This window comes from Drosophila suzukii, chromosome 2R (assembly GCF_043229965.1).
Source record: "Drosophila suzukii chromosome 2R, CBGP_Dsuzu_IsoJpt1.0, whole genome shotgun sequence".
In the NCBI taxonomy this organism is placed as follows: domain Eukaryota; kingdom Metazoa; phylum Arthropoda; class Insecta; order Diptera; family Drosophilidae; genus Drosophila; species Drosophila suzukii.
Genome location: NC_092081.1, coordinates 8,147,245 through 8,167,449, shown reverse-complemented (window position 1 = coordinate 8,167,449; position 20,205 = coordinate 8,147,245). Strand labels below are relative to the sequence as shown.

At 36.7% G+C, this 20,205-nt stretch overlaps 2 protein-coding genes across 6 annotated transcripts in view; both read right to left on the bottom strand.

The window, feature by feature from the left end:
• Hr3 (Hormone receptor 3) overlaps window positions 1–20,205 on the bottom strand; it is a 39,382-nt gene that overhangs the window by 8,912 nt on the left and 10,265 nt on the right. Inside the window, exon 1 of one of the 4 annotated variants that reach the window (XM_017074615.4) lies at window positions 13,677–13,811. The exons of the other annotated variants lie outside the window; for them this stretch is intronic. Within the exon in view, the coding sequence (XP_016930104.1) occupies window positions 13,677–13,806 (130 nt within the window). The 5' untranslated portion in view covers window positions 13,807–13,811. Of the gene's footprint in view, window positions 1–13,676; window positions 13,812–20,205 lie in introns of those variants that run through there. 4 annotated transcript variants of the gene reach the window in all.
• LOC118876945 (probable DNA replication complex GINS protein PSF3) lies at window positions 14,674–19,869 on the bottom strand. 2 transcript variants are annotated; one of them, XM_065863208.2, is made up of 2 exons: window positions 19,212–19,869; window positions 14,674–15,251 (listed from the first exon to the last, which is right to left on the bottom strand). In XM_065863208.2, the coding sequence occupies exon 2, from the start codon at window positions 15,043–15,045 to the stop codon at window positions 14,674–14,676; it is 372 nt and encodes a 123-aa protein (XP_065719280.2). In that variant the 5' UTR covers window positions 15,046–15,251; window positions 19,212–19,869. The 2 variants fall into 2 exon arrangements, with proteins under 2 accessions (XP_065719280.2, XP_036669379.3); XM_036813484.3 differs by having other exon boundaries at window positions 19,218–19,869.

The window sequence follows — 20,205 nt, the reverse complement described above, 5'->3', positions numbered from 1 at the left end:
CGAAACTTACATGGTAACAAGTCACCTCAGGTTAATTACTTTTCACCTACGCACATTTTCGCCCGCATTTGGGTTAACAAATATCAGGCGCAAATATTTACTTAATACCCGGTGCGGAAAAGTGTGTCATGAAATACATTTTATTGTCTTATTTGGCATTTTTTGCGTTGTGTACTTTGACGGCGAGAAAACAAAATGTATGACATACTTTTCACAAAATAAAGGCAAATATTGGGTGAAATTGTTTGCAGATCAGAGGTAAAAGGCAGGAATAAAACATGGAATTTAGTCTATGCAAACATAAATATTAAATGCATAAGAGTTTTGAGAAATTTTAAAAACTAACTTCGACTGTTTAATTAATGTTTTGCGATTGGCACGAACGCCTTTGCTCAATGAAAACGCATCCATTCAATTATTAGGTAATTCCACATCATCACGTACACGCACCGTTGACGGGTATAAAAAACAAGTTGCAACTAATGAAAACTGCATTTTGTGGTTGATCAACCAACAAGTTTGCAACGCCTAAAATAAAATTAATAGCCAACCAAAAGCGGCTCAATAAAATAAATTCTGAATGGCCAACGCCAGCAAACAGGAAAAAAAAAGAATATGATAAAAAGCTATGCGGAAAACCGCCCAAATATTTTGCATATGCAATTTATTTGCACTGCCGGCGGGGCTTTCTTTTTGCACTGCTTCTACTTCTGCTGGGTGCAGCAATAACCAGAAGTCAAAATTAATATGTTCTTCTTTATTGCGAATGCATGCCCGCAAAAAATGCAGTTCGCCAAGGGGCGGCAGAAACCGAGTAAAAAGTGTAAAAAGCATTCGCACATGCATGTGTGCACACTTGCATACGAAAAATTAATATGCAGCGACATGTGCTAACGAAAAAAAAAATCACATTCATACATATATATATGTATGTAGAAAAACCCGGGAGATCGGGCGGGACGTAAGGTGGCCATGGGCGGGGGGAAGGGGGGCCGCCGGCCGCAGGGGAGGGGGGCTGCTGCATATGAATTGCAGTTTTTGGCACTGCGGCGAACGGCAAAGTCAAATAAAATAACAATAACAGCGCCCGAAACTATAGCAATGATATAAAAAAAAACGCACATATAATACCTCACAAACAGTCTGACCAAATGCAGGAAAAAAGGCGATAATTTTTTATAGAATAGGGTTGTTTGGAAGTAAAAAAAAATATATTTCCTATAGAGGCAATAAATATTGTAAAACTTATTTTTACAGCAAATACAATACAGAATGAATTGTACTTAATTTATGTTATATGATAACAAATTTTAGTTTCCTTAAATATTAGAGTTTGAAAAGTTTTCTACCCATATACCTTAATTAATCGGAAACTAATCTTGATTTTTTCTAATAAATACTCTACAACATCTGCAACAAAATGGTATAACTTTTCGGTTTTTACCGGCTAAATTTGAATTTAGATAAATGGTTCTTCTCATTTCTATTTGTAGTTACGTTTAAGCTTAAACAGTTTTTTTTTATTTTAAAATTTAAATTTTTTATCAATGTAATATATATAATAATATTTAGTTACATTTAATATTTTAAAATATTTGTATCTTTTCAAAGATATCTTAGATTTTAATTTAGTTAAGATTGACTAAAAAAAAAGCTTGGTAATATTAATCACGATCAGCGCTGTTACCATCCATAGATGTGGATTAAATTGGGAAAAGATAAAAAAAAAAAAACATCATAAGAATACAGCTTTCTTAAGTTTTTCCGGCTAGAACTGTTCAAAACAAATCAATATAACATCTTAAGGTCTCACAGGAATCACTTAATGCATTAAATATGCTTAAATACATCAATTCCAATTCCAAATTAATGATATATTTCATTAGATCAAATGCAGTTTTTACCTGTTTTCAACCACTGTGCAGAGACAAAGAGTAAAGCACAGTAGATTTTGAGTTGCCCATGTGGCAGCGCAGTCGACTTTGCTGCGACTGCGATTGTTGTTGCTGCCGCTGCAGTTGCTGCCGCTGCTGCTGCGACTATTGCACAAGTTGCTTGTTCGTCGGCGCTGCCGGCAGCGACGTCGACTGCGGCACGAGCGCGCCGCGTCGGCAAATCGCAATTCGCAACTCGCATTCGCAGTGGCGAAAAGCAGCTTCGTAAGTGGGTCAGCTAGCTGTGGGGTCAATGCACCAGTCGCCTGCCTTGTGGCCAAAAGAGAGCCCCGAAGAGAGCGCCAAGCTCTCTTCTCTGCCTTTGTTTCTCTTCTGCTGTCGTATTTCATTCTTTTGCCGCCAAGCAAATGCTAATAGAAAACTGGTTTTCAGCTTTCACAAAAAATAAAACAACACACTATGGTTAGAGAGGGGGGGTGGGGTATTGGCTTTAAGCGGGGAGCCTTTTAGCCGGCTGTGCGAAATGCCGTTAGGGAAGAAAGAGCATTAGCATTAGCATGCTGGCTACGTAATTTGTCGCTTTCTTTTCGGCCAGCTCATTGTTGCTATTTTCTCCTAACCCCTACCTAACATTTTATTCGCGAAAGCTCCGTAGAATGCCGTTAGAATTTCGTAAGATACAAAATTCATTCATCTCAAGATACATAATATATTATAATAAGGCAGCTGGGGCTATAAACTTTGGGCTAACGGACCCGTACGAATTCGGTTCTTTTTTTGGCCACATGATGAAGACGTTGGCTTGGCATTTTTGTAATGTTTACATTTCGCACTCGCTCTGTCTCTTTTTTTGTTTTGCCCTCTCTGTCGCACTGCCGGCGTACGTGACGCGCTGGTTCTTTTGTTGCCAACAAAAGAATTTCTCATATACAAATTTTTGACTGGGCCCACAAGTTTATTGACCCACGGAACAAAATAAAGAGGAGGCTGAAGAAACAGCCCAAGAATTTTGCCGTTTTTAGTCGATTTTAATGAAATGCTAAGCATTTTCACCAAATGATGTAATTTCTCTTCGTAATCCGATCGCTTTCTATACGGTATTTCATACAAAGTAGCGAAGTGAATGACCAAAAAATATGCGAGTACACCTCAATTAGTCAGGTCGATGGATACATGACGTATGCGCAATTTATTATATTGCTTGCCAAACATCACGTATACGCCGCTTCACGTGATGATGGCAGGCGAGAACAATTGCAAAAATATCGGGGAGAAAGGGGCACAGAGAGTGGGTGAAATTTACTAGTTTTCTCCGAAATGAATCACAGTTTGGTGGAAAATTTCCTTGTAAAATGTCGATTAAGATTTACAACCAATTATTTGCTGAGTTCGACACAAAACATGTTGTTTGCATTTGTACACATATTCTGACTTAGGATTGCTTGGGTAATAATAAAATATTAAATATAGAATAATATGTATGCAGCTGGAAATATATTTTTTCGGCAGATTCGATTTCAAGACCCTTTTTGGATTTGCTTAGGGAATATTGTATTATGTATAGTATGGTATAGTTATATACGTTCTTTTCTTAAATATTTTTTTTACGAGATACATTATTGCTAAGATTGTTAATGAAGCTAAAGATACATATATAGATTTTTAGTATGCACTTACTTCACAGAATGTAATAAGTTTTAAAATCATAAGATTGCTTCGGGAATATTAAAAATGCAAAAAAAAATATTTTGTATGCATTGGGAATACTATTTTTTCGGAAGATAAGATTTTAAGACCCCTTTTGGATAACTTTGGCATATTTTACTACGTATAATATGGTATAGTTGTATAGCTGTATTTATATTTTGGTTACAAGTTAAGTTATTGATAAGATACTTAACATAAAGCTAAAGATACATTTACAGATTTTACTTATATGCTTTACAGAAGGTAAACAAGATTTTAAATCTGACTGATTCGTAGGGAAACCCACATTAAGCCTTAAAATAGCCTGGAAAATTCCCTGAACAATGGTCTCAGCCGCCGGTTCGTATGGGTAAATGCATATTTATGTGCCTGACATCGACGAGTGTATTTACCCCACCCCGAAAACAAATACCCAACCGCGCCACAGCATAAAAAGTAGGCCTGCGGCATTATTTATGCACGCTTCAAATGCACCAGCTACGCTGCAGCATAAATGAAACTCAACAAAAAAAAATACAGAAATATATAGAAAAAACACCTGGAAAATACCTTGAAAACCTCAAAAGCCACACACAAAGCTTGTAGACTGACTTCTTTGGTCTCTGATTGTTTTTCTTTTTTTTCGGCTTTGCGCAACAAATGCACTTAAGTAGCCAATTATTTATGGTATTTAAGTGTTTTGACTAAAGCATCAACTTTTGCCGTTTTGCAGCTTGCAATTTGGCCAAAACAAGAATTTTCAAGTTGAGCCAGCCCAAGACAGACTCAAAAAGTCGCACACACAACTGTCTGTGAAAAATGCAATCTGTGTGTGTGGGGAAAAAAAGAGTTCTTGAGGAAAATCCATTCATAGTGGTCGTTGGTTTGATGGAAACCAGGCAAACTCGTTTTTCCACCATTAATTAAAATTCGTTTTTTTTTCTTCTGTTTTTTTCGGCTGAAATGTCTGCAAAATTAACAACAACCATTATAAAACCAACAACGATTGCAGTTTGCTACTGAAAAAAAAAGAGGCAGAGGAAAAACCCAAAAGAGCGAGCGAGAGGGGGCGAGTGAGGGAGGGAGACGGGACGAGAGGCAGATAAAGTGCTTCTATCCGCCCTGTTGGCTGTACTGAAAATGCCGCTGCCGCTGCCGCTGGCGTCATGCAAATTGTAATCAACAAACAACAAAATTTTCTGTAGAGTTGAAAACTATACTGCAGGCACAGTGAGCACTCGTCTCTAGTTGGGAAATGTGTTCTTAAAAGTATCCCAAAGATATATATATTTTAAATGGCTGAACTCACTGTACGAGCTGAGTACTTGATGGAAACCCAAAAGTAACTAAAATCCAGCTCTGCCTAAAAAGTCTAAACTTAAGAACTCCAAATAACTATTTTGATAACTATTATATATTACTTTTCTAGCAATGAGAGTTAATTCTTATATTTAAAATGCTAGTCACAACTAAATCATAAAACTTTGAAATAAAAATAGATTTTTGAGCATTACTACATTTTAAAATTTTTCCATGATATATGATCTTTTGCAATTCCCAAAAGAATTATAAGCTATTTTCTAATAAAACTTTTATATATCAACAGATTATTGAGTATTACTATATTTTACAATTTTTCCGTCTTATATATTACTCCAAATTTCCAAAAGAGGATTAAAAAAAACTTGAGTCCTTTCGTATCATCTTTGCATTATAACCGAGAATTAAATACATTAGTATTATTACATCTTAGATAATAGTCATTTTACATTTTTAGTTAATAACAAAAAAGAAAGCTAAAACAAAAAGATAGAAGGTAAAGTCTTATTTTTTAGTTTATAGTTTTATTTTATAGTTTTATTGCAAAGGTACATATTAATCGCTAAAGTGAATTTCAATGGAATGTACCTAAATTAAAGTCGTACCATTCATTAAAGATTAAATAATTTGAAAGGTATCTTATCGATGCATCTAAAGTACATTTTGGGGGAAAAAATTAAATAGTTTGATAACTTTCAGTATATGATTTTTAAAGACAATCGAATAAATGATATATAAATTTATTAAATTGAACATAATATTTATTTTTTTAGTTTTCATAGCATATCTTTTCAAATATCTATTACTATGTAGTCCCCTGAAATGGAGTTGTATCTTTTGGTGGCCCAGTGTACCTCCACTGTACTTTGCTGTTGGACCAGCAACAACATTCATTTTGTTTTTCCACTTTTCGCTGCCAACTTCACCGACGCCCCCCTCCCCGCCCCGCCGCTCCCCTCCTTTTTGGGCCCCTCTGGCCCCCCAAAACCCCCCTGAACCCCCTTCGCTTCATCATGCAACTGTTCGCGCCGCGTCGCACTAATATCCGTCCTTGGCTCGTCTGTTCAACTTTGTCCCAGTTTTTCGCATTTTGTTGGCGCGCTTTGCCTCCACAAATGTTGGCGTTGCATTCTGTCTAAGTGTGTGTGAGTATCTGTGTGTGTGTGCTTGGAGCTAACCTGCAATTGTGTGCGTGCTTCGTGTGTATATATGTATGTATATTTGTCTATTCATTTGGCGACGCGACTCAAATGCAATGTCTGTGAATCTGTTTGTGTCTGCATTGTGGGGCACATGCAATCTTTTATTTGCTGCCTATATATATATGTGCATATATACACACACACACTCACAAGTAATCACGCGAATACACAGATACATACATACAGTATCCCCCAGATATATACCTCGTATATATTTGTGACAAACTCACGCACAAAACGTTAAACTATGCGAAGAGTTGCATAGATAAGATACGCAGCTGTGGGATAATAGTTGTGTGTGTGTGTGTGTGTAGGGGGGGGGGGGGGGGTATTTTTCTGGGGGCTGTTGCATTGGGTGGTTGGTTTGGGGGGAGGGGGAGGCGAAAGGGGCCCACTCATGCATCGCATTTGATGTCTGCTTTATAATTACTAGAATAATATCATTTAATTTATTTTTTCGCCGCTGCCTAACATAATGGAAACGTTTGTCATTTCGGTTATTACATTTTTTTTCGAAAGCGTACTTTATTGAACGGATGTTCATTATATGCTCTCGTGGTGTATAGTGCATATTTTCACATTCGAGAAACAGCAATTAACCTAATATTACAGAGCGTTAAATTATATTGAGAAGTTCTCAATTCACAGGCATAGACAGAGACTATAAACAAAAACTCAAAGGATTCGTTGTCAGAAATAATAATAATAATAATACGTTTGTAGTACTTAGTTATATGTGGAGCAAGAAGCTAATACGTACTTATAATTATTTAATTCTTTTTAGTATTTTTAGATTTTGGTATATATCAAAAGTATTTTTTGAAGTAAAGGTATTTCATAATCTTTTTTTAAAAACAGGTTTTTTGATAATATCGCCTTTATCTATAGAACCTTCTGGTTTTCATTCACCACTGGAAGTCTAGTATTCTATTTTGAATTCTTGTCTATAGCTTTCGTATATAGCATTGAAGTTGCGGTGGCCTTATGACACACATTCTGTGGTTAAGCTTATCTCTTGTATATGTAAAAAGTCTATTTTTGCTTTACTTGTACGTAAGGCTAGACTACAATAGTTTGTGGAGAAAGACAAAGAGATAGGGATTGCTCCATCTCTGTCGTTGATCATAGTCCGAAAATAAACCTATAGCAATCAATCGTTTCAGATCGGAGCCAAACTTTAAGCTTGCCGCTGAGTCAATATACCATATCTTCCTCTAAATCAATTGATATTTCCCAGACAATTCGATGGGTGGGGCTGTGGTTCTGACAAGTGTCCGTAAATGTTCCTTGTCACTTGTCACTATCTGCACCATTATGTTGCCCCAGGGGTCGTTGAACCCATCGCCTGTTTACTCATATATTTGGCCACACTGTTGTTCTTACAAGTTTCCATAAATTATCAGAATAAATAAATATATATGGTTTCTGCATTTCATGGTTTTCTAGGACACAAGCGAATGAACTTTTCGGGAACAATAACAACACCAGGGAAAATAACACATTACTCTATTTGCCTCCAGCAGACAGACCAGAATATTTCAAAATATTTGCATGCTCCACATACGGAATCTATATGGATACATGGGGGTGGGAATTGATGGGAAATTCCAAGCCAAATTTAGTTTTTTTTTTTGGAAATGGAGAGATGCCTGTACATGCTCGCCGAATTTTGTGTGCTTAAGTGCGCCCATGTTCATTACAAACATCTGTCAAATAATGGGAATTTTGCCGGAATTTAAAGACCCAAGAGTTCCTTACGATTTTTTACCATGTCTTTAAAAGTCTTGGGTTTGTGTGTACGAACTATCATTACAAAGACACTTTTCTTACTATTAATATAACCACTGGTAAGCTCACATAATAGCATTATAATATAATTTAATCAAAGCTTAAGATCAATAAATAGTTATAGATATATGTTATAGATATATGTAAAAGATACCTAAACATATTTGTATCACTTTTATAAGAATAACAATAAATTGGTGACTCGATAAACATATAACAAAAATTGTTTTCATAAATTTTATGTTGGAAATTATAATAATGAATCATGTTATTGGAAAATTGTCTTTAAGATCATTATTTATTTTGTAAATTAATATTGACGTGTTTCTTAAATTCTTATTTTCTTTTGCAAAGTGTTAAAAAAAGAGGCAGAAAGAATTTCTTTCTAGCGTGTATTATTTTCTGGTCCTGTTATCAACTTATTCCTTTATACATATATGTACATTTCTAGCATCTTGTTATAAAGTTTTGGTATGGTATTATTAAAAATGGAGATTTGTAATATTATTATATTATATTATATTATATTATATTATATTATATTATATTATATTATATTATATTATATTATATTATATTATATTATATTATATTATATTATATTATATTATATTATATTATACTATATTATATTATATTATAAATATAAATTTGTTTTAAATGTTTCAGATTAGTTTTTAAAAATTCTCTTACAGTTAATATTATTTTTAACATAGATCAGGTTTCATCCTACACGTTTTCTAATAACTCCGCATTAACTGATCACATATATGGTACAATCCTATTTATAAGCTTTTATCGTCTGTGCTCAATCGAAGAAGTTAACGGCCGTCCAGTCCAAAAAGGAAGTCAAAAGTTCGGCGACTTTTCTACGATGGGCAATTAATACGGCATTTACATGAGCGATAGAAGCCGTAATCGTGGAAATTCACGCAATAATTGTCAAACAAAGAATTTCCCTCTTTCTCTTCCTCTTTCTCGCACTCTCTCTCTCTTTCTCCCGTTCGCTTTTATGGCTCCAAAACTTTGACTGCATAAATAATAATTTCGGTTTGTTTGAAAAGAGAAATAACAAGGAAGAACGCTATAGTCGAGTACCTCGACTATCAGATACCCGTTACTCAGCTAAATGGAGATATGCAAGCAGCAAAGCGAGATTAAAATGCGCCACCTACCGGCGGTATACAGATTTAAGCGTTATGGGCGTTAGAGTGGGCGTGGCAAATTTTTTTTTGGATCAATCGATAGGTATCGACGAGACCAATACATTTCAGTTACAATTTTTTATCTAGCATGAAAATTGTGGGCGTCACAGGTTTTTGCGGTTTGTGGGCGTTAAAGTGGGCGTGGCAAACTTTTTTTTGAGTCAATCGATAGGTAATGACGAGACGAATACATTTCAGTTAAAATTTTTTATCTAGCATAAAAATTGTGGGCGTCACAGGTTTTCGCGGTTTGTGGGCGTTAAAGTGGGCGTGGCAAACTTTTTTTAGGTCAATCGATAGGTATTGATGAGAACATTACATTTCAGTTAAAATTTTTATTCTAGCATCAAAACTGTAGGAGCCACAGTTTTGGGCGGTTTGTGGGCGTTAGAGTGGGCGTGGCACTCTACTGAAACAAACTTGCGCTGCGCAGGAATCTCAGGAATCTGCGTGCCTAATCCCAGTATTGTAACTCTCATAGTTTCCGAGATCTCAGCGTTCATACGGACAGACGGACAGACGGACAGACGGACAGACGGACAGACGGACAGACGGACATGGCTAGATCGACTCGGCTAGTGATCCTGATCAAGAATATATATACTTTATGGGGTCGGAAACGCTTCCTTCTGCCTGTTACATACTTTCCGACGAATCTAGTATACCCTTTTACTCTACGAGTAACGGGTATAAAAATGGGGGAGAAGTGGAAAAAGCCATAGAAAGTAGTATTGCCCATTGTTTGTTGTTTTTTTTTTTTGTATATTTTTTTTTTGATGTTGTAATGTGCGTGGTTTGGGCAGCGCTGCCGGCGTCGCTGTCGACGTCGACGCACGCTCCCGCATAACAGTCAACGAACGCTCCGCTCTCACGCACTCTCTCCCACTCTCCCACTCCTGCTCTCTCTCTCTCTCACACTCTCCCCCCATTTCATTTGCTCTATCAGAAAGTGCGTAAGTGTGCATGCGTGCGAGTTGAATGACCGCCGAAAATAATTTTTTCCTCGATTTTAGACTTTTACTATGTTGACGCTGGCGATGATGATTGTGGATGTGTGAATGTATGACTGTATGGATGTGTGTGCTTTGGCGCTTCTCGCACAGACACACTGAAAGAAACTACTCATGCACAGGGGCGTTTGAAAGGGGGGTTTTGGGGGCCAAAAAATAAGAATTTTATAACTTGTCATCATAATTTATCGAAAATAAATTGTTAATTATTACGAAATCCTAAAATAAAAACAGTTTTAAAAATATTTTTCATATTTTTGGTATTTTACTATAACTTGTCATCATAATTTAACGGGAATAAATTGTTGAATATTACAAAATCGTAAAATAAGACCAGTTTTTAAAATGTTTTTCATAATTTTATCTAGATAAAAAATACTTGGTATTTCAACTATTGGATTAACCTATATTATTCTATCCCACTTCTGCCATACATTTTAAAATTACTCTTTTAGAGTTTAGTAGTATTAATCTAATTTTTTTTTATACCAAATTAACTTTAATATCTGAAAATTACCTTAAAAATTCACTCCTTAGTCTTAACTAAACCTTATAAAAATCCATTTCCAGAAACCCCCTTCTACGCCACTGTGCACACACACACTTTCTCAGGCAGTCAGAAATTTTGTAGCTTCATAGTTTTTGGTTTTCGTTTGTTTCGAGTGTTAAACGGGCGTTCGCACTATCTCGCAGGGGCGTTGGGTGGATAGGGGGGGAAAGGGGGCGGGGCCGGTTTGGGCTTGGGCCTGCATGGGTCGCTTTTTTCCACACATTTCTTTTTGTTTTATTTGGTACGCATGTGTGTTTGTGAGCGGACTACACAATCAGCTAAAGCAACAGCAGCATTTCACTTTAACAAAACTTTTTCGGTCTGGCGTTTTTGAATATTTTTTATTGTTGCCACTTCTCTATCTTTCTCTCTCTCTCTCCCTCTCTCTACCCCCCTCTCTTTCTTCTTGCAAAGGGCCAATGTTGTCAACTCTTTCGCTTTTTAAATTTCATTTTTGGCCGCTTTCTGTTTACGCCGCAAAATTTCTTTCTTTCACTTTGCCTACGTTTCTATCTGTTTCTCCGAAAGAAAGGCAAAAACAGCGAAAAAGTGAAAATTTCAATAATAAAATAAGAGTTGATTTTGCGGAAGTCATAAAGGCAAATTGCATGCCAAAAGTAACAGTGACCTGAGTGAAAAAAATCTGACCCCCCTTCGACACCCATGCAGTTCCCTTAATTACTCACACGCAACTTTGAAAACCGGGGATAGATTGCCGCCCGCGATTAAGATTTATGTTAGAAATAATATCCTCCTTTTTACCCACCAAACCCCTAATTGCAATCGCAGTTGACCTGCTAAGGGGTCAAAGCACCCCAATTAAATACGAATTAATTCGGTTCGTCCCCCTAAAACTTTAGGTCCTTGAGTCCATTAAGTTAACCCACTGAAGTTAGAGTTAATATTTATACTAAAGTTTGGAAACTCAACTTTTATTTTGGGGTATAAGAAGTGAGGTACTATACAAAATGTACATTTTAACTTATAAGTTTTATATAAAGTAATAATAAAATGTTAACTCATTATTAATTAAACACAAATTGGTATGTCAACTTAAAAACAAGTTTTGTTGATGATTCATTGATATAAAAGATCCATCAGGAAAAGATATATTGATCCTGTAATGATCCTAAAAAGTGATTGATTTCTTTTCAAGATTTTACTTTCTTTCCCACCTAGTAAAAAGTTCCAAAAATACAATTAAGTCAACTGTGAAGAGGAAAAAAATAAACAAATCTGCCCAATAATTGTAAAATAAAATGAAATAAGCTAATTAACTAATACCTACGAACCAAATGCATGCTCTAAAATGTGCAATTCATATAACATCCATCACTCACATAGTAAAATATTTATTTATAAGGCTTGTTGAAACTTTGTTGGCATTACAATATCGCATATATATATATACATATATGTTTTTATGACTGGTCCGCGAATTTTAATTCGCAAGTTTCTTTTCCATTTTATTTTATTATGATCTCCAGCTGTACGCTTTTTATGACCACCATGTTACATATACAATTTGTATCTTTGTATCTTTGGCTGGGGAAAGAAGAAAGGGTCTGTGGCCATCTCTTTCCTGTTCTCTGATTGCCATTTCGAATTAGTTGAATTGTCAATGCAAAAAGGCAACAAACCACTCGCACACCAGCCCAAAAACACACGCAAGTGGCTTTGGGTTTCGTAATATTCATTTGGCTGTCTTTCTTCATTTACGAATTTCATGGATTTCCCTTAAATAATTTTTTTTTTTTTGTTGCTGCTGGTTGAGAAACCCAAGTGACTTTCACTGCCAACGAAAATACAAAAATAACGAAAAAGACCAACTGACTGACTGACTGAGTGACTCTGCCACATAAAACCAGCAAGTTAACTGGATTTCATTAAAATTATACTTTATTTTGCTTTTGCTGTTTTGTGTAATTCTCTTGTTACTTTTAGCGGGATGAAAGTTCACACTTGTCGGTTACTTCATTTGCTATCTCTGGGATAACTGAATAAAAGATAGATTTTTTTAAAGGACTCACAAATGTTTTGACAAAATATATGCCAAAAGCTTGCATAATATTTTTGAAAGCGGAACTAATACTTGTGATAAAATTTAGCCTGTGGTTGGGATTATGACAGTTTAAATATTGTATAACTTTATAAAGAAGATGACAAGGTATGTTTTACAAATATGCCTTTCTAAAATGCATATCATAAATAATAATATAATTTATATCATATATATCACATAGTGATTCATAATATCATATAGTATATTATATCATTTAATATATGATATATATATCATAATATATAACATATTTTATCCTATTATAACTGGTTGTGCTTTTAATATTAATAGATCTTAAAATGTATGATCTTTCAGTGCACTAAAGTTTGGCTTATTCTTTGCCTATTAATTTCCATGGTGTACTTTTTCGATTTATAAGATTTTTGAGAACCCTGAATAATAAAAAATATAATAAAATACCAAACAGCTTTCTAAATAAAAGTGGTGTTTGTTTTTTCATCTTATAATTAATGTTATCCTTTTTTACTATCTAACATTTATAATGATTGATAGTTCACTTCGCAGGATACTTCTAACATACGATTATAAAAGAACTGATATCCATTTAAAAATTGTAGTTTACATTTATCAGAACCTCTTGAGTGGTTTTCTCCCACTGGCGATTGGACTTTTTTATAAAAGTATTTTTTTATTTCAGCTTTTTTTTATTTGTTACCTTTTCTACTCTTTAAAACTTATATCCTATATCATACAAATCTGGTCCTATACCATTTTCTTTGTAGGGTTATTTCTACTTACGAGTAAATAATGACTGATTTGAATGCTTTTTAGTAATAGCATTTTTTTATTTAATATTTTTTAACTAATACCGCTTTTACTATTTAAGATCTACATCTTATATCATACAAATCTGGTCCCATACCATTTTCTTGGCAGGGTTTTTTATTCTTTTGCAGGGTAAATAAGTACTGTGTTTGTTTTAAAGACTGTAGTTTACCTTTAATAGAACCGCTGGAGTTGTTTTGTCCCACTGGCGATTGGACGTTGCTTTGACCGAGGTTGTTTGCGTGTGCTTCCAGTTTCGAAGTGACGCTGCTCCACATGTCAAACATACGTTGCGTATACATAATTATTAATGGGAAATGCGAAGCTTTGGTGACGTTTGTAACGTTTGCTGTTGCTGTTGTTGTTGCCGCTGCAGTTGATTGGTGAAATAGTTATAGTTATAGTTGTAGCTACGGTTATGTACACTTGCTATCAGTTGTTGCAACCGCCGATGAACACGGGCACTCACACAGACGGCCATACGCGGCGTATGCGCAATCTTTTTCGTTTCTTCTGCTCTTTGCAGCTGAATGAATTCGATATTTTGGGTTTTGGTTTTTTGTAAATATGTAAAACGTTGTATACAGTATTTAATATATAGATATATATATATAACTTTATATGTAGCTGCCCTTCGGATCCAATTGTATTAGCCAATCAATCGTCTTATTGCACTTGGTCTTTAGCTTTTAGTCCGCAGATTGATTTTATTATTTTATGAATGAATTTTCAGCGCTTTTCGCATTCAGTGTGAATCAAGAACTATCACAGTGTGTGTGGGTGTTTTTTGTTTTGTTTTTGTTTTTGTGAGACGGGGGCGGGGGGGCGGTGTGTGAGGGGCTTGCCAATCGATATATATGTGTATATATATTTTATATATTTTATATCTATATGTATGTATATAATGATCTAACGTTGTCAGGCCTGTAGGTACTAAATTGTTGATGTTGTTTGGATCTGATGTTATATGTTGCTGCTGCTGCCGCTTAATTATCTGCTTATTTGTCTGTTTTTTTTATATTTTGTTTATCAAACTATTTGTTAATAAGACACTTGTTCGCGTATGTATTAAACTTGTTTTAGTTATCTATCGCTATCGTTATCGTTATCGTTTATTTAAAGCAATTCTCTATGATTTGATAATATCTATTTAAATCGAACTTGCAACTTTAACCCTTTTGCAGTATGTGCAGATTGTTGTTATTGCTGTTGCTGCTATTGTTGTTGCTGCTGTAGTTTTTGTTTTTGGTTGCTTTGGGCAGTTGTTGTTGTTGTTGTTGCTGCTGCTGCTTTATCACTTTCACTGCGTTGTTGTTGCTGTTGTTGCTGCTTCTACGGTTGCTGTGATTTTTATTGTGTTGCTTGTTGCTGTTGTTGTTGCTGCTGCTGCTGCTGTTGCTGCTGGTTTCCTTATTGTTGCTGCTGCTGCTGCCTTTGTTGTTGCTATGCTCATTGTTTTGTCGATTTCTCTGTTTTGCTTGATTCCAAATCAAAATTTCCAAAAATACGAAAATTTCACGACAATTAATTCCGGAAGACATTTAGGCGCAATCTGTTTCTCATCGATTCGAACTGTCGCTGCCTTGGAAACGTTCATCTGTTATTTTCAATATGCGTCTTTTATTCAGGCCCTACGCTTGAACACTTTGATGTACAAAATGGTTTGGCCAGTTATGTAAATACTCTTGCTACGCACTGTCAGCCATGGCCAAATCATGGCATTCAGCATATTGCACGGGAATGGTGTCTGCAAGGGGGAAATCGATATAGAAAATCGCACGATCTTCGATTGGTCGATAAACAAAGATCTTCGATTGGTCGTTAACCAAAGATCTTCGATTGGTCGATAACCAAAGATTGATCGATGTGAGCCCAAACGTGTGTGCGTGGCGTTATTTATTTACTGCTTTGACTCTCATTTATCAAAAGAAGGAAAAAAACAAAACAAAAGTTTTAGATAAGCTCTACATGTTTCAAGATTGATTTGAAAGTTGGATACAAAAAAATCTATGTTTTTATAGGTTCTCAAAATTCAGTTCAAGTAAATTATGTTAAATGTTCTAATCAACATCTTGGTTAAGAGATTAACTTTATAGAAGCCTACGACGAAAGTCAAAAGCACAATTATATTATCATCATATCATACTATATAATCCGCCCTCATCGCAATATAAAAAATGAATTAAGACCCCAAACCTTAGAACGAAAACTTTAAAGTCTTAATAGATCAAAGGCTTGTATCATACCTAAAGTTACTAAAGTACCATAACATCAAAAAAATCTATAATCCTATAATAACAACATTTACCAGATGATTCAACAAATCCTTTCAAGCCCCGTCTATACCAACCTATGTTTTTATTTAATCCAACAGATACAGCACATGACATAATGTATCTCATAATTGAAAACCCATATTTCGCCCATGCAGGCTTCGCAATTCAGGAACTGTGCCGAACCCCAAACCCCAAACCCCAGAGCATAACCCCTACATAGCTCTCCCTTTTTTCGGTTGGCAACTCCCTTTGGGCCGCTGATGATGACTATATGGACGTGAACATGGAAAATCGATAGAGAAATGGGATTTAAGGGTGCCCAGACAGACGGCGGGGGTTCGGTTCGGTTCTGATGGGGAAAAACTGTGAAATGCAGCGCATAAATCTCGTCGCCTAGCATAGTGGGTGTGTTCGTTTGATAGTGTGGGTAAACATAGAAAAAAGTTCTATGACCCAAAGCTCAAACACACACACACACACACAGAAACACATGCACAGTGGAAAAACGAGCGACAAACGAGCCGGCAAACCCAATGAATATAAAAACATTTTTACTTTTCTCTCTCTTTCTTTTTTTTTTGGGGTGGCTAGGGGGGTAGGGGGAGTGTAATCACTTTGTTGGTGGTTTGGGGGTGGCTTTGGGTGGCCATGCGGAAGCCTCTGGCAGACATATAAAATACGTCACCAAAGCGACAGCAACAACACTGAAATTGTGCCAGCTCAGAAACACAGAGTAAGAGAGAGAGAAAGGGAGAGGGAGCGGGAGAGAAATTTACATATAGACAAAACGCAAAGAAAACGCTGAAAGGAAAATGAAAATGAATAGCCCCACCACAGTGGAAATGAAAAATTCTCTCGCAGCTACAACGAACTTACTAACGGTACTAAAGCTAACGAGCCGGTCAAGCCGATGATGAAGCAGGGCGAAAGAGAAAGAAAGAGAGAGAGAGAGAGAGTGCTGAGAGAGGGGGGCTGTGGGCGGTGGGCGGCAGAAGCCGAAGGCGGTTACAGTTACAACAGCAACAGAGCGACAGCAAAGCAGACGACAAAGTTTACAAGGCAGCGCTGCCGGCGTCGCAGTTGCAGCGCTGCTGGGGCTGTTGCTGCTGCTGCTGTTGTGTTGTTGTTGTTGCTGCTGCTGCTTCTGCTGCCGTCGCAGTACGTTGACGCCGACAAAAAAGACCAATGACCTATGGGTGGGCCATGCCGCTGCCCCCACTTTTCCGCCTGGGACTTCTGCTTAGGCTGTTTTCCGCTTCTACACGGCCAGAAAGGCAGTACGACATGCTCATCGAAATTGGTAATACCTTTAAGTCATATTTCTCTATCTATCTGTTTATCATATCTATGATCTTTTAACCTCATATGTAATCATGTAATCAAAGGTAAGGTGTTTAGTTATGATCCTTACATGTGAGGTTGTAATCATGTAATCAAAGGTAACCTCCTCAAATCCTTTTTCCCTTACAAATCTGTATAGTTATGATCTCTGAACCCCATAGGTTTTCTCATAAGAAACTACTATTTAACAAACATCCTTTCATAACTATAAAGAATCTTTAATAGTCAAATATTTTCCTAAAAACAAATAAGATCCTAACGTTATGTTTGTAAATCTTAGATAAAAAAATTCCTAACTCTCTGTTTATAATTCTAAGATGTTTTCCATTTGTAAAATTGCTTAAAAATCTTAGAAGGGTTCTTATTATTTTAAAAAGGTTTTCATATTCGGTATCTAATTTAATTCTAAAAAATAAATTCCTAACTCTTGGCCTATAGTTCATAGATATTTGTCATATATAGTTATCATTGAAACTATTCAAAACGTAATCATTAAAATTCAGTTCACTATCACATCATTTAATTTAAAAGTTAAGCATAAAAATAACTTTTTTTTAAAATCAAAACACAGTGCTTCATAAATATATATTAACATAAAGGATATCTCTCCAAACATATACTATAATTCCAAGAAAATATCTCCAAGAATGGAGCTGTTGGAATTTTTTCTCTACGTGCATCCCCAGTTGTTGTTGTTGCTGGGGTGGCACACTTATGGGGCGACACATGGAGTGTGCGAGTGTGTGTGCCGCCCGTGTGTGTGCTTAGCAATGTTGTTCCACTAACGGTAATGCAAACAGTCGACTAAAAAGGCAGGAGAAGCAGCAGTGGCAGCAGTGGCAGTGGAAGCAATGGAAAAGGAGGCGCAGAGTGGGTGGTGCTGGCGACGACCGACTTTGCTCTGCTCTGAACTCGGCTGAACTGAAAAGTCGGTGCAAGCACTCGTACTGCCGCCTCTAAACTGCTTCTAACGACAACAATAACAATTGTTGATAATCATAAGTTGCCACAATGGACACAGACAGAAAACTGCAGCGGCAACAAAGGGGCCAGAAGCTGTGGACAAGAAAAGGGCATAGCATCTCGTGATTCGGTATTCGGTCTCCTAAGATCCTAAGACAATGGACCCAGAAGCCCCCAGTAACAGATACCGGGAGCCCTATGAAAAATTGCGAAAAGCTTTCAGCTGACAGTTGGCCATAGTTGCTCGAAAAGGGGTTGTTAATTGGGGGAAACTATTTCCTATATGGGATGGCCAATGGGGATAACACCGTTGTTAGAATCACATGGTTACAATCTGTGAATCATACTCGGGGCATCCGGTTTATAGAGAAACATCAGTTGTAATATTATTTTTATCCAAATATAAAACTTTCTATCCTCCTTTTAAACAAAACTCATAAGATTCGTAAGATAATGAGAAAGATCTTTCGGCTTGGTATTCAAAGGAGTACTTTCATTTTTAGAACCTAAAGTTCTTTTAAAAGTAGAAACTGAACAAAGTAATTTCTTTTCTTTTCTTCTATTTTATACTCTATTTTCGATTATAAATACTAAAAGATTACGAATCCCAAATAGATTAGTAGCTTATTAACTATTGAAATATCATTTGGGTCTATATAATCTATAAAAAATATTTCCAAGTTACTCGTTGTTTTAAAGTTTCTTTTTGACTTTAAAGTGTCGTTGAACTTGTAGATGTCAGACTTTAAGTCAAAAAAACTACAAAATATCGAACTGTTCAATTAAATTTCATCGCTTTGCATTTAGTTATTCAAGTATTAGGCACGTGTACTTAATAAGCCCCCGAGTGCCAGAACCTATAGAGCACCTATAAAACAAGCAAGCCTAAACGATGTCATAAATTTTCGTTTCCCAATCATTAAATCCCCGATCGTGTGATATATCCGAAAACTGGTGGTTAGCTATCCAATTAGAGGCAAATAGATTATTCCAATAAATTATCCAATTTGCGAGGGCGACGTGTTGCGATGAGGGATTTTCTCGATGGATTTTTATTTTTGTTAATAATATTTTGTGTTATCCTTGTGCCACACACACACACACACACTTGGGCTGATGGAACGTACACATACACGGAAATAGGCTTTGTTTTTGTTGCACAATCTTGAGGGGAAGGTTGTGGGAGGGATTCTCCTGGGATTTTTTTAGGGAGTATTACGTCACTGGCACTTCCGTTTCCGTTTTGTGTGTTTTTATTTTTTATAGCGAGAAAGAGAGAGAGAGAGAGGGCGCGCAATTGCAGTTGCAGTTTTAGGCACGATGTGGAATTTGAATGCACACGATATTGATTGATTGACTGGTACTGTATATATAGCGATATATCCTATGATTTTGTTTTGATCTGAAACCGAACAAACTTCATCTGCCGCCGCATGTTGCAAGGCTCTAATTTATATATCTTTCACTAGCACACACTCGCGTTTCGAAGTTTTGCCTTTTGTGGAGTAATCTTTCTTCTTCTTCTTCTTGATTTTCGGGGGGTTTTTCTCGGCAGAGTGGTTAGAGGGGGGGTGGTGGTGAGGCGTTTTGAGGGATTTGGGGGGCAAAACGCATAGGCACACGCACAGACACAGACACACGCGCGCACACACACACGAGCGATGCGATGGGAAATAAAACGGTACAGAGTATAAACAACAACAACAAATAATTAATAATAAAGATACAACGCGCCACGCATCGTAACCCGCCGCCGCGAAACGCTCAATACGAGGTGTAGCTGAAGAGTGCCGCAAAATGTTATCGACTGTTCGTTGTCGTCGTGCGGCGGCGGCAGCGACGCCGGCCGCGCGGCAGCAGCGCCGCAATGCGGCAGCAGAGGTGCTCCCCAAAAAAAGAGCGGCAACGAGATGGAGTGAGAGCGCAAGAGAGAGAAGTGGGTATATGTGTCTCTGTGCCGATGACTTCTTCTTCAGTTCGCTGCCCCAACCCACCGCCACTCCCCACCCACTTTTGCAACGTCCGCTTTGTGCCGTTCATTCGCTATGGCAACCGCTCGCCAGCGAAAGAGTCGACAATCAGCTGTTATCGCGGGGGCTCTCCTCTCTCTCGTTCTCTTCT